Genomic DNA, 15,364 nt, shown 5'->3' on the forward strand with positions numbered 1-15,364 from the left:
TATCTAATATATATGTTCCTGATATCAGATACATGGTCATTACTTCATATCCAGGGAGAAAAAATGTAGTATGAATCCCACGCAGTTTTATTGTAAAAAAACATCCAAAGTGTGATTTGTACTTATAAAGTTAGTTGTAACGGATTCAATACCTTCCCATTATTATTTGAATACTAAAGTGGAGTTGGTTAGTACGGTAAACAATTAAGATGTCCAGCAATGTGCAGTTGAAATACTGGGGTTTGTACAGTTAATGCAATACATTTTGCCAGTTTCTTGCTTATGGTATTGAACAGTTAGTTTTCTGGGTTTTTTTTCTTGATCTTAAGGCCCATGCAAGCTGATGTCATCAATTTACACCCTTCTGTCTATTATCTGTGTTCTGTATTTTAAAAAAAATTATAATATTCTTTTGAGACTTAATAAAAACGTTAAGTAACAAAAATACCGAACATACAGGAAAATTCAAAACAGTAAATGACAAATCAGAGCTCAAACAAAAAAATGATAAAAAAAAATGGAAAACAACTGACACATTCAATCCTGGACATTATATAGTTGCCCCTCCTTTTTAATCCTAGATTGGGATCCCCACCCTTTTTCAAAAAAAATTTACAGGTCAAAGAATGGTCTTCAACACTGAGCCTTTGCTCACACTGAACAGCAAGCTATAAAGGTCCCCAAAAATAAAAAATACTTTTCTTTGAGGAAAATTCATTATTTTGGGACAATCTAACGTTGTTAATACACCAAAACCCATTATGGAATTAGAAGAAACTTCTACGACAGCTTATCAAGAACGATTTGTGAAAAAATAAAACCCGAAAACTAATCTTCAAGACATTTTACAAAACTTTAACAGATACTTCCTTGTATGAACCAATAGATAGTTAGCTTCCTTAGTAATGTTGTTTGATTTAATTTTTTAGAAGATTTGGGTGGTGTTTTTTTTGCAGTTCACAGTACGCATTTACAATGACAGTGCTCAGCGAATACTTTCAGATCATTTCTTATGTGCTATTTGCTGTTGGATGTATAGATGGCTGTCACATTCAGTCTGTATTTTCGTTAGATGTTTTCAGCTTTGTATTGATCGGAAGGAGTTGAGCCCCGTTTTCAACTGATTTTTGTCGAAAGCTCGACAAAGTGATCCGGAGGCGGCGTTAGCTTACCTCTTTAAACGCTTAAAATATTTCAGAAAGCATCTTCGCTAGCTAATGGTTACGATCCACTTCTCCACTGTGTGGGGAGGGGAGTGTATCGTAACCCTTGGATAGCAGAGATGACTAAAATGATGCAATTCTATCCTTTGGTGTAAGTCCCCAACTTTGGCACCAACTTTGAACAAGACAAAATTATGTATGGACCTGCATTAAATGATTGGTTGAGTTAACATATATACGGATTCTTAACGAATTATTTCCTATTTCAAACAAATTTCAAACTATTGGCAAACAGTTGCTGCACAACAGATGTATAATGCTAGCTAACATTTGGAGGGAGAAGAGGGAAGTGGATAGTAACACTTGGCTACCCCCCCCCCCCCACCACCACCAAAGCCCAAGATAATATATATTACTGTATCACATGATTTATATCACATGGGAAGTTACATCATAATAAACTTAGTACCGAATTAAAGTACAATTAAAACCGTTATGTTCAGCACTAATTTTCCTAAAATATAAATAAAACAAAGTCTGAAGGCACCTAGAAGAAAAAAGAAAATTCTTGTGTTGCAAAGGGTATGGGATGGGGGTATTATCTCAGTGTCCAAAATATACATGAAATATTTGCCACTGCACCATGTCTGTTCTATGAATTTTAACCCTGAACCTTTTATAATATATCCTGTGGCAAATCCAGAAATTTTCCAGAAAGTGAGGGTTCGCTCCAGTCATGATTTAGTGATTCCCAATATCATCAACCAAACTTTTCACGGAAAGAGAGGGACCGTGGCCCTAAAAAATTTGTAACGGTCAGAAAGGATAAAATGACAAGATGTTAAAACAATAACCATTTATTACATAAATATATAAAACTCAAACGATCGATCACATGATCATATCTACTTTGACTTTTTGCCGCCTTTCTTTTCTCTGATTTTTTCACATCCCAATGCAATAGCGCCTGCAGCAAAGCAGATCCCACAAACGATCTGCAATCCTTCCACGTACCAGTCGGCCCATGATTGTCCTTGTATTTTTACTAATTCAATATCAAATCTGGCCATAGCATTTGCTGTAAAGATATGAATAAACTCATCATAGATACCATGAAGGACTAAAATTGTGAACGCCTTTTATATACACGCTTTCCGTCTACAAAAGACGCTTAAAAACAGACTTTAAAATTGAAAGCCAAAATAAGTACGAAGTTGGAGAACATTGAAGGAAGGGTGATTGCAAACAAATCTATCATCTTTTGACCTAAAAAAAAATAAAAATAAGTTCGGATTTTGCACTTGGTTGACACTTTATGTTCATTGGCAAATATGACACACAGACATGAATCATACTTCTGCAATTGAAATCGTTTTTAAAATATGTGTATTTTAAAACAAGTGAGAAAATATATGTTAATTTGCTTTTATAACTCTTAATTATTACACCTCTTTTTTTTTTATTGAAAATGATACCATTTATGATTGTTTTTAATGTGAACTTTAGTAGCGATCATAGTTTACTTGTAACCATGGAACTGTAGCTTTTTTATATGATCTTTGTGATATTGTTTGACAATTTTTTTTATCTTTAGAGTTTATTCAAAATGAAGTTTTTACCAAATATTTTCCGCTGGAGTAATCTAAGTGACATGGCTCCTGTTGGAACTGACAATAATCCATATATGTATTTGTCTGATTTGTTTTCTGTTTTATAAATCAATTTTCTCGCATGTTGAATCAACAAATTGTTAATTAAATATCACAAGAGCCACACTACTCTCCGTGCAGCAGCTCTCTTGTGAAGAACTGTGATTTTGAAATGAAGAACAGCAATACAACCGCTGTTCTTTTGCTATTTGTGTGTGTTTTTTTTTAAATTTTTAATATTTATTTTGTGCCTGAACTGATTTTTTGTCAAATAATTCCCGCAGAAACTATATTTGAAAAAAAAATCATTTTAAACAAACACTGTTGCTTCAGAAAAGGGAGAGATTTGGTAGTAATAAAACATTTAATCCTACTGCAACAGTTTGCACCTGTCCTGAGTCAGGAATCTGATGTACAGTTTTTTTCGGTTTTTTTTTGTAATTTATACGTGTTTCTCGTTTCTTTTTTTTTTATAAAGATTTGACCGCTGGTATTCCCGTTTGAATGTTTTTACACTAGCAATTCCTGTGCCTTTTATAGCTTGTTGTTCGGTGTGAGCCAAGGCTCCGTGTTATAGGCCTTACATTGACCTATAATGGTTTATTTTAATAAATTGTTATTTGGATATCTTTCTAATGGTTCGCAAATTTTCAAAAATTATCTATTATCATACCGAAGATGAAATTACCTGGTATTATTCCTGGGATACCCTTTTCTCCCCAGGCCAGCTGTGGAGGTATTTTTATGGACCTCTTCTCCCTGAAACAGACAATAATATAATGTTTTATTAAATGACCAGCTGATACACGTCTCGAGGTGCGGGAGTTTCTTGCTGCATTGAAGACCCTTTGGTGGCCTTCGGCTGTTGTCTGCTCTTTGGTCGGGTTGTTGTCTCTGACAAGATCCCCATTTCCATTCTCAATTTTAATAATGTATTTTAATCTCAGACTGGATTAAAATTGGTGTTATGTCTTTCATGTCCATCATTTATGCAGTATACAGGTCTATTCAGTATTAAAAAGTCATTCTCACTGAGGCGAGTGAATTCAACAACTGCGTGACAAGTACACACATATGAATTCTGGTCTTTTAATTATATTTGTGGTGTAATAATTATAAGTCATGTGTTATTTTGTTTTCACGTGTGCTATCAGCCCCATTGGGATATAATAGTTATAGCGCAAACGTAGTACTAATTCGTGCAACCGTAACGCGCGAAATAGTGTATTATTTAAAAAAATATTATTAATAATTTCTTTAAAAAAGCGTATTACGCCCATATGGGCCACTGGCTTACAAACATATATACATGGGGTATGTGTTGCCCAAACTATAATTTACAGTGAAGTGTTTTTGTAAAGTTGTTTTTCTGTTCTTTTTAATTGTTTGATCATAGTGTTGTTGGCATCTCTTTCCCTTTATTTGTTAGTTTGAAATGTCATTTCATGAAAGCAAACCACACTAATTTTTACGAGTGGCACATGTGGAGCAGGAACTGCTTACCCTTCCTGAGCACTTGAGATCACCCCAAGTTTTAGGTGGGGTTCGTGTTGTGATATCTATAGTTTTCAATGTTGTATCATGTGTACTATCATTTATCTTTCTGCCTTTTTTCTTTTTAGCCATGGCATTGTCAGTTGATTTTCTATCTATAAGTTTGACTGTCCCTCTGGTATCTTTCGTCCCTCCCACAAGGACTACAGAGATGAATCTTGAATCCTCACATGCATGGACTCGGTTAGTAGCTTTATTGTGTTTTCGTATTTTCTGTCTACTGTACACGTATTAAGTTTATCAACGTTTTGTATTTTCTGTCTATTTGTGCCAAAATTTGTATTTTATATAGCAATGTGCAGTTTAGGGAGCTACCATTTGATTTTTATGGGCGGGCTAGGATGAAAAATTTTGTCCTGCATTTTTTTTTAGTTGTAATCTCTGTCCTGCCTTTTTATTTTTCACTCCAAATGGTCCTGCTTTTTTTTTTTTAGTTTATCCTGACTTTTTTTACATAAATTGTCATCCTGACTTTTTTTTTTTTGCAAGTGTCTCATCCTGCCTTTTTTTTTTTAACTCAAAACTGCTGTCCTGCCTATTTTTTTTCAAATTTCATCCTAGCCCCCCCATAAAAATCAAATGGTAGCTCCCTTACTATATTCATTTCTTAATACTGAACCAAATCATCAAACGGCAACCACTGAACTTGTTTGAAAATAGTCTTAAAAAAATAACATGTTTCGATATTAAAACAATGAAAAATTGTATTAATTATTGTCTAAAATAACTTACCCAGGACACATTCCAACAACTCCTATATCAAGACCTACAAAATATCAAGTATAGATGAATAAATGAATATTAAACAATAAGAAAAAGGCAAGCAGTTTACAGTTCAATCATGTAGCATGGTTGACGGTAGTTTCAAAATGGCGAATAAATGAACAAAGAACAGTAAATGAGCTGTTATAGATTTTGGTAAAATTTTGCATACAATTTTTTTGCTATTTAAACTTTAACTGAATTAGAAAAAGAAATGAATTTATCTCTTTTATTTGTTGAAATATTACTGATTGAATTATTTCAAAATGACATGCATGTAATATTTACCACTGGACGTTAAGCAATCAAAAACCAATCAATCAAAATAGATGAATATTGGTATAGAATGCACATTAAATCACCAGGAAATGTTCTCAATTTATAAAAAAGAAGATGTGGTATGATTGCCAATGAGACAACTATCCCCTAAAGACCAAAATGACACAGACATTAACATTTATAGGTCACCGTACGGCCTTCAACAAAGCCCATACCGCAAAGTCAGCTATAAAATTTGTTTTAAAATCCTCAAATATCGAATTAATAATGGTTACATAAGAATTTAGTTTATACATTTATTAGTCTTATGGAGAGTTGTCTCATTGACACTCATACAATGTACCACATCTTCGCATATCTATTCTAGGTGGTAAATAGAAATATACAAAAAATATCTAGACAAACCTGAAACAACCATTCTTTTACCAATAGTAAATTCGAGCAGTCCAGCAGGCATGCCCTCTGTTTCTTTAGATGTTTCTTTATGCTCGTCGTTCACGTAAGCCTGAGAATAAAAAAAATATGTGTCTAACTTCTATATTGACTTTAAAATTTACAGATTTAACTTGATATCTAAGAGCTCAATTAAGTCCCTTAACTCGTTAAACAAACTAGAATATTTTCAAAATCAAAAGGGATCTTCCTTAAAACAATCTCAAAATTTGAGCAAATCAGTTATAGTTCAAGATAGAGTTTAGAAATTAGTTTTAGAAAGGGGGAAATCATGAGGAATGCGAATGGATATATTTTTTCGCATAAGTATAGGTCACAACGTACATGCGAGTTAAAACATAATTGCTATCAGGAAATTGAGAATAAAACTACAGATTTTCCGTTTTAAAAAATCAGTTTTTAAACGTAGAAAACTGAAAAGGTAAATAAGAAAACTTATACAACGTACGTCATATGCTGACGTAACGTTTGGAGATACAGTAACACTAAATAAAAAGGAGCATACATCATACTCTAATGTGATTGTGTCACCTGTCTTGGTCACTAAGGTACAATCTTCTGGCAAATACTGAAATGGAAATAAAACATATTAAATAACTGTATTACTATGATGATGTAAATTCATATTCGAAATTTTATTGTCATTTACACTGAATAAGTTTGATGCTGTTTTAAATATACTAATAAAGATCAATAAACTAACCGGTGCCAACCTTCACCCTAACCTGTAACAATAGCGTAACCGCATCACACCATTGATAGACACACAATAATTATCACCATAAAACATGAAATTAAAACATAATGACATTTTTTAAATAAATGTAGTATTTATATTAGAGTTCATGAGTTACTGTTTCACCTTTTACCACGGAACGTGTGCTCTGCATGAAGTAACACAAATTTAAGACTGCGTTAAGAAAATGAAAGGTCAGTGAACCCCGGTGTTCGAAAGACATACTAATTATTCTCTTAGACACGAATTTAATATTTCAATTTTGGATCCATGAAAAAGAAAGTGGAATGTTATTTATAAATGTTAATATGCAATAGTATTTTTATTATTTATCAGGCATTTTTGTCTAAGGGCGATACAACAAAATATGTGTAAACAACCGAGAACCCTTCGGCAATGACGTACTTCCGGGAGAGATAATAAACAAATCACATGTAATTTTCTTAAATAAGAGTTGATCATTCAGTCGGAAAATAACACAAGATCATTGAGAATGATAACAATGTCAATCTGCATTCCATTTCTATTTATAAAAAGCGGGGTCAATATTCAGTTCGAACTTTGAACTTAAGCGTAAATATTAAATTAGGTCACAACTCCTTCGTTATGTTGAACGTGACATATAAAGTAAATATGGTTGGGGGAAGAGATATATCTTCCATAAACTTAATTTCTGTCAATTACTCAGTCTAAATATAAAAAATGCGAAAAATTTCATATGATTATAATATCAAATGGTGTATAAAAAAGAAGATGTGGTAGGATTGTCAATGAAACAACTATCCACAAAAGACCGATATGACACAGACATTAACAACTATAGGTCACCGTACGGCCTTCAATAATGAGCAAAGCCCATACCGCATAGTCAGCTATAAAAGGCCCTGATAAGACAATGTAAAACTATTCAAACGAGAAAACTAACAGCCTTATTTATGTAAAAACAAAATGAACGAAAAACAAATATGTAACCAATAAACAAACGACAACCACTGAATTTACAGGCTCCTGACTTGGGACAGGCACATACATAAATAATGTTGCGGGGTTAAACATGTTAGCGGGACCCCCCCCCCCCTAACCTGGGACAGTGGTATATCTTCCATAAACTTAATTTCTGTCAATTACTCAGTCTAAATATAAAAAATGCGAAAAATTTCATATGATTATAATATCAAATGGTGTATAAAAAAGAAGATGTGGTAGGATTGTCAATGAAACAACTATCCACAAAAGACCGATATGACACAGACATTAACAACTATAGGTCACCGTACGGCCTTCAATAATGAGCAAAGCCCATACCGCATAGTCAGCTATAAAAGGCCCTGATAAGACAATGTAAAACTATTCAAACGAGAAAACTAACAGCCTTATTTATGTAAAAACAAAATGAACGAAAAACAAATATGTAACCAATAAACAAACGACAACCACTGAATTTACAGGCTCCTGACTTGGGACAGGCACATACATAAATAATGTTGCGGGGTTAAACATGTTAGCGGGACCCCCCCCCCCCCCCCCCCCATAACCTGGGACAGTGGTATAAAAGTACAACATAAAAGCGAACTACAAATTGAAAAAGGCTCATTTTTTTTAAAAACAAAAATTCTGCCTTTTATATTTATTTTTATCTATGATTTATTGAAAATTTCAGGGGTGAAAATGGGTTTAGATTTTGAAACTAAAAGGATACCAAAACTAGAATGCAAAGAGAAATTCTACTTACAGTGGTTTTGATATCTAGCTCCGATTTTATTAGTATTTTGCCGTCACTAGCTCCCGGATGTCCATCTAGCACAGTTTGTTGTCCAAACATTTTCTGAAATTGTCCATTTGAAACAGAAAAACTGAACAACAGTAAAGCTAATGTAAATTGTAAACAGGTCATTATTAAAGCCTAAAACTAACAAAAGGAAGATCGGAATATCAAGCCTGGTTTTATGTTTTCAAAATTTCCGGGTACACGTAGATTTCAGTACCCATCAATCAAAAAATCACGCAACTGGAACATTTGACATCCAAGCCAAAAATCGCTTCCTATTTTGAATGAATGAATGCATCACTATTTATTTGCAAAATCTTGCAACAATTACAGCATTGGACATATATAGTATATGCATATACATGTATACTCTTGAATTAATTAAAACGAATCTATAATTAAATTAAAAGACTTCGAGAAACCTTCAAGACGAAACACCTCAATAAAAGTGCTAAACTGCTAATTACATATGGTTTCTTTGTTCATCCAAAATGCAGGCCTAAAAAGAGTACGTTACTAAATCATTTTCAAAATTTATTTGTTCGAGGAATTAGCAACAATAAAAATTGAAATGTTTACTTGTCAATGCCATGTAAAGTTAACTATAAATTTATGACAAGTAAGACGTTATGAAAATAGAACACTACTGAATTTTGTTCTATATTTGAAACAAAATCAAATCATATACTGGTTTATTGTAAAATCGAATAGAAAAGATTTATCAAACCAAATATACGCAAACTAATAGCATGCTTAGGGAGCTACCATTTGATTTTTAGGGGGGGGGGGGGGGGGCTAGGATGAAATTTGAAAAAAATAGGCAGGACAGGAGTTTTGAGTAAAAAAAAGGCAGGATGAGACACTTGCATAAAAAAAGTCAGGATGACAATTTCTGTAAAAAAGGCAGGATAAACTAAAAAAAAAAAGCAGGACCGGTTAGAGTGAAAAATAAAAAGGCAGGACAGAGATTACAACTAAAAAATCAAATGGAAGCTCTCTTACATATAACTTTGAGTTTTTTTGTTTTTTTTAAATAACTATACAGCATTTTGTTGTCTTTGTAGGGGCGTATGACATTTGCGCCGATTTTGAAATTTTTCATTCTTTCATTTGCGCCGATTTCATTTTTTCATTTGCGCCGATTTTATATTTTTTCCTAATTGGATTTACAGGTAAGTTACAGGTAAGTTCATACTTTTACATTAGCTGAGCACAGAGTATACAGACAAATCAAGTGACATTGCAATTGGCAAATGGCTATCCCAATGTTTCGGGTTACCCTAAATGAAATCGATGACTGCTTGTCATACATTCTTAAACAACATACAAGTACACATTCCATAACAGTCATCCAATTTGTGATGGCGTCCAGAAAATTAACGAAGGGATGAATTCAACTTCACCATTTGGAACTCTTGGTTTAATAGCTTACTTGTGAGAAAATGCGAGCCCCCACAAGAACGTATGCCAGACAAAGAAAAGATGACCTTCGTTATTGACAATAAAACAAAATATAGAAAAGACGAAAGCATAAGAAAGGAATATATTAGATGTGTTGCCTATACATACTCGGCAAGAACAGATTTATGATTTGAATGTATTCCGTTTTTATGGATTTGAATGCTGTACATATATTTTTAATTCGTCATTTAAGTATAAACAAAGTGCTTTTATCTTAGGGTTTTACTTCTTTCTTGATTTTAAGCAGGAGACCACCGTTATATACATGTTATGATTGACAATTCATAACATGTACAACTGGCTAACAGAGGAGGTCTTTAATGATAAATGAAAATAACATTACTGGGATGGAGAGTTGTCCCATTGGCACTCATACCACACTTTCTTTTACCATTTCACCTGTATTTACCTGTTATTTACCTGTATAAAAATCGGCGCAAATGAAAGAAAAAATCGGCGCAAATGCAAAACGCCGCTTTGAAACAAGAACAAACCTACTGGGTTTATTCCAGAATAATAAAAAAAAGAAGATTGACTACGACCCTTGAATCAAACAAGAAAAAATGTAACTGGGCAGAGTACAATAAATTACAAAGATTGTTTAAACAATTAAGAGACCATTTAGGGAATAGTAAAAAAAGATGTGGTATGACTGACAATGAGACAATTCTCCACAACAGACCAAACGACACAGACATTAACAGATATAGGTCACCGTATGTCCCTCAACAATGAACAAAGCGCATACCGCATAGTCAGCTATTCATGTAAAAGGCCCCGAAATCACAAATGTAAAAATAATTCAAACGAGAAACTTTCTAACTAGGTTATTTTATTGTTGTTGTTGTTGTTTTTATTCAAATCAGTCGCGTGATTGTTCGTCAATATATCTGTTAAAACTCAAATAAATATTTTATAACTTATAACACTAAAATATTTTCAAAATGTTTACAAATTTAATAAACCATAAACAAATAATCATTTTTTATCTCTAGGTGTTAAATTACATTGTAAAATATTAACGAAAATCTTTTTAAGACGTAAAAATGTACAAGCTGTTTAGAAGCTCCGTGACCTGATAGCAATCTTGAACTTCGTAGATTGTCATCGTAGCTATTGGCTAAAGACATTCAAAGCACGAAATTGACGAATGGGCCAATTTAAGGGTATCGAAACATTTCGATAAGTTTTTTGAACTTTTCTTTACACTCTTTTTTCCTGTTCCGATATAAAGGAACATGCTAGGTTAATTTTCATTGGAATTATTTTCTATACGTTTCGCAAAATTGTGTTTTTGTTATTAGTTATACAAACCCCGTGGAGGTACCCCTAAAAGAATCCAGATGTTTAGGTCTAATTTACTATATAAAAAGAAACTATTTTGAATAAGAGAAAGTATCGGTAAAGACAAGGAAAAAACGAAAATGATGCAAAGTTTAAGTTTATCTTTTTTGGTGCTTTTTTCCATCTCTGGTAAGTACAGATAGATGTTTAGACCAAATTACTATTTTAATAAGCTACACTTTTTTTATTACTTTTCACAGGTGAAACAATCGGTATGGGTTTTGCTCATTTTTGAAGGCCGTACGGTGACCAATAGTTGTTAATGTTTGTGTCATTTTGGTCTTTTGTGGATAGTTGTCTCATTGGCAATCATACCACATCTTCTTTTTTATTATTTATGCATATATAAAACGGATAGTGAAAGATTTGTTTTTGGACAAGTTTGAATATCTTTTTGTCCGAAATATATTTGTACGATTTGACCTCAGATGAACTAACTTGTGGTCCAATTTACAGATTTTAAAATTTTAAAATTTATTTAAAATATTTCAAAAAATCCGTTGTGAATTCCTGAAAGTTTCAATAGTTATTTTAAATTCCCAAAATACCAATAATAAATTTAAAATACTCCACTAGCATATTTTTGAAGCAGCAACCTTGGATAGGAAAACATAGTGATTCGAAATATTCAAACATTATATAAACGGTAAATTTACATAAAATGAACGCACCAATAATATTTCAAGTCGGTAATTAAATGCGTTCATTGTGCAAATTATGCATGGCTACGAACATATTTGGTCTGGTATATCAACCTCATCGGTTTGCAATTTTTTAATGAACAGTAAATGTCATTAAGGGCATACAATACAGTTTTGATCCCATATTGAAATTTTGATGAACATTTGCATATAGACTATTTTTTACCTGATTAAATCAAATATGTAATTAAATATATACCTTCATGTGCTACTTTTTTTAGAAAATGAGGTCGAAATTTCAGATATTTGCACAAAATTCGGATTTGTGGACGTATTTTTCCTTTCGAATGAAAAACATAACTTTTTTCATTTTAAAAGATAAACACAAGCTGTTTTTTGTTAAATTATCTGTAATTTATATAAAAAAATGTTCTTCAAATCTATGCATTATATTTTTACAAATAACTCATCTTAATCAAATATTCATGAATGTAGAAAAAACGTAATTTTTTGTGTATATTTATCAAATTAAAAAAAAAATGCATGCTGACACTTTCTTGAAAATTGGTACAAATAATCTTCATACGTGATCAAACCAAAGTCATTTTAAAAAAGAGGGGTTCATGAACTCAAATTAAATTAGCTTGAATGATAAAAAAAAAACTGTCGAAAAATGCATCTTTTCCCGATATGCACACAGGTATGTTCATATCATATACTAGTACACGAAGCACTCATAGTACGTTGGTCAATATAGCCTGAGGCTTTGATATTAAAAGCAATGTCTAGCTAAATAAAATCTATGAACGGTCGGCACTGATGTAAAGTAGTGTCTTCTCAATGTCAGACAGTCTTGAACATTAAAATTCAATATTAAATAAAAGACACTGCTATTTTCTGTGTTTGGTAAAGGTTGGCTATCACTGTGCACAACAGTGGAACAAAGAACCCTATTGGGGAAAACATAAAACTCTTTTTGTCAGAAAACACTGTCAAACATCCAAACATACTTTCCACACTGATCTGTGTCCACACTTGTAATTTATGTAAATTAATGTGTAACAGTTGTTTACTTTCAGCAATACATGGCGCTTCTGTGCGTTCAAAAGAAACGCTCGGACTGTTACGCTTACTTGATGATTTGAAAGACTATAGTCGCAGGGATATGATCAACACTAAATTAAAAGAAGAACGTAACACAGAATCACGGTAGGAATTACTCCGCGTTTACAAGTACCCGGTTTTGAAATATTGTCGTTTGATTACCAACTTCGCTAGCCAAGGGTAACTATCCAATCCCCTCCTCTCAATCCTAGCGAAGATTTGTGATAAAAGACCAGCGCATTTTGGCACTGGAAAATGAAATGTAAGCAGAGTGTCTGTGGGGGAGGCAGCCATTTAGAAGCTGAACGATTATATAATGTAGTAAAATTCTTATTGTAAAAAATGTTTTATAAATTATTTGTAAGCACATGCGTACTATGCTACACTGAAGTGTTGCTGACTCTTTTTCATGACAAGATTAGACGAAATATTTACCGCAAGGTCATCATAAAAAAATCTTAATTATCATCATTATCGCATTCAGAAGGCTAATTTCTGACTTTTTCACAAAAATATAGTTCATGAATTGATTTTTGCCCTTCCGCCCCAATATGGAAAAAAATATGAGTTTGTTTTTATGATGGCCTTATTATTTAGCAGACGGTTTGTCGAATCCAGCTAAATGACCAATACAGGCCAATATTAAATTATTTCTAAATATGTAGGGTTTTATGTTGACCCTTTCTTTGTTTTCTGTGTTGTGTTTAGTTGACTGTTGTTTGTCCTTTAACGTGAGCCTCATTGTGGGTATTTTATTACCAGACCAAATATTTCATGATTACTTAATTATTTGATAATCTTGGACTCTATTTTTAATTATTTGATGATCTTGGACTCTATTTTTGATTATTTGATGATCTTGTTTAATGATTATGTGATTTTATATTCGCAAAAAAATGTGATTATCAGTATGTGAATATATATATGTATATAGTTAACATGTCCCTTTGGGATCTTTTGTGGCGGCCAGTTTATATAGGCAGAGGAAGCCGGATTGCCTGGATAAAACCATCAATCTCCGGCAGAAAAACTGTCAATCCTAGTCAATTAATAATGCAGTGGAATACACCTGCAACATACAGGGTTTGAACACACAATCTCAGTATTACTTATATGAGCACTGTACACAACTTATGGTATAATTAACGTGCGCAAAACTACTTTTTTCAGAAATAACATATATCTATTAATTCGAGACCAAACAATAACGATTTGGGAAGCCAAAATAATTATTGGATAGCAGCAAATATACCTATAAAATGTGAGCGTTAGTATCGACCTTAGCTTTATCCGACAAGAACATAATTTTGCCGGTGGACATGGAATATGCAAAAAAAAACCAACTGTATAACATGTACTATGTTTACCAGCATATAACACGTTTATTTATAAATCTAATTGCATGAAAATATATTTTTAGGAAAATGGACGATTTACTGATGGATATCTTCAAGAAATCATCTCATTGCAAAAACACAGGGGACAGCTGTAATTATGACTGGCAATGCTGTTCAAATGGGGACTGTGAAACTAGCAACTATGACGCTTGTTATAGCGGAGCAGCATGCAGATGCAGAGGTGCTAATATTTCCAAGTGAACTTCCGAGGTTTCCTACATATATACTTTCAGAAATGTAAGCAGAACAGAAGAGTAATTCTATTTTAATTGAAAATTGACATTTTAAAAAAGTCACTACAAACTGAAACGCGAGTTTATAACATTTGTGTTTAAACATGACCAAAAAAATATTATTGTATATTGATTCATGTAACAGTGGTAATTGGAATTCAATTAAAATAAGATGTGTTTTTTTAAAGATGTTTTTTCATTCGCATGTAACTTTTGATTATATGCAACACTGACTGGCTGCCAAAGAGGGGAAATGCTCCAGTCATGATTCAGTGATTCCCTATATTTCCCACATAAGAGGGGGGTCGGGCACCCTATCCCCCTTAATCCGCCTCTGTGTGTGTAACCAATATTTTGACTATTTTATTTATTGTGTCTTGTTATTTAACGCAACAATGTAAATATAACGGAATTTGATGAGACTGTCATTAAAGTGAAAGGGTTAGCGCTATAGAACCAGGTTTAATCCACCATTTTTCTACATTTGAAAATGCCTGTACCAAGTCAGGAATATGTCAGTTCTTGTCCATTCGTTTTTTATACGTTTTGTTATTTGATTTTGCCATGTGATTATGGACTTTCCGAATTGATTTCCCTCTTAGTTCAGTATTTTTGTGATTTTACTTTGTATACATGTATATATATGCCGGAATTTTCAAATTCAGAATTGTAAATACTATTCGATCATTTTTCCAATGAGTATATTTATGAAAAACATGGCTTCGGTGACGGAGTTAAACTACTATCTCATTAGCCTGTAAAACCTAAGTGAGTTCGAATAGAATTAAGACTGGAAACGAAGTCTGTTAGAGACAACAAC

General features: G+C 32.8%; 2 protein-coding genes across 2 annotated transcripts; one reads left to right on the plus strand and one right to left on the minus strand.

The window, feature by feature from the left end:
• Positions 1–2,066: 2,066 nt before the first annotated feature.
• LOC134690051 (uncharacterized) lies at positions 2,067–8,597 on the minus strand. The gene is made up of 6 exons (XM_063550023.1): positions 8,329–8,597; positions 6,207–6,428; positions 5,813–5,912; positions 5,099–5,132; positions 3,501–3,571; positions 2,067–2,241 (listed from the first exon to the last, which is right to left on the minus strand). The coding sequence occupies exons 1-6, from the start codon at positions 8,488–8,490 to the stop codon at positions 2,069–2,071; spliced, it is 762 nt and encodes a 253-aa protein (XP_063406093.1). The 5' UTR covers positions 8,491–8,597; the 3' UTR covers positions 2,067–2,068.
• A 2,530-nt stretch (positions 8,598–11,127) lies between these two features.
• LOC134690362 (uncharacterized) lies at positions 11,128–14,731 on the plus strand. Its single transcript, XM_063550330.1, has 3 exons — positions 11,128–11,298; positions 12,890–13,019; positions 14,335–14,731. Exons 1-3 carry the CDS (start codon positions 11,250–11,252, stop codon positions 14,510–14,512), a joined length of 357 nt encoding a protein of 118 aa, XP_063406400.1. The 5' UTR covers positions 11,128–11,249; the 3' UTR covers positions 14,513–14,731.
• Positions 14,732–15,364: the final 633 nt, after the last annotated feature.

The sequence above is a fragment of the Mytilus trossulus genome, chromosome 11 (assembly GCF_036588685.1).
Source record: "Mytilus trossulus isolate FHL-02 chromosome 11, PNRI_Mtr1.1.1.hap1, whole genome shotgun sequence".
Taxonomy (NCBI): Eukaryota; Metazoa; Mollusca; class Bivalvia; order Mytilida; family Mytilidae; genus Mytilus; species Mytilus trossulus.

What these genes read in the sequence shown, in the direction of transcription:
- LOC134690051 (XM_063550023.1), bottom strand. Translation starts at nt 8,490, where the DNA reads ATGACCTGTTTACAATTTACATTAGCTTTACTGTTGTTCAGTTTTTCT. An exon ending in AGCTAGATATCAAAACCACT is followed by an intron (nt 6,429 to 8,328) that starts GTAAGTAGAATT and finishes TTTCCATTTCAG; the next exon opens with TATTTGCCAGAAGATTGTAC. An exon ending in GTTGTTGGAATGTGTCCTGG is followed by an intron (nt 3,572 to 5,098) that starts GTAAGTTATTTT and finishes TGTCTGTTTCAG; the next exon opens with GGAGAAGAGGTCCATAAAAA.
- LOC134690362 (XM_063550330.1), top strand. Translation starts at nt 11,250, where the DNA reads ATGATGCAAAGTTTAAGTTTATCTTTTTTGGTGCTTTTTTCCATCTCT. An exon ending in GGTGCTTTTTTCCATCTCTG is followed by an intron (nt 11,299 to 12,889) that starts GTAAGTACAGAT and finishes GTTTACTTTCAG; the next exon opens with CAATACATGGCGCTTCTGTG. An exon ending in GAACGTAACACAGAATCACG is followed by an intron (nt 13,020 to 14,334) that starts GTAGGAATTACT and finishes ATATATTTTTAG; the next exon opens with GAAAATGGACGATTTACTGA.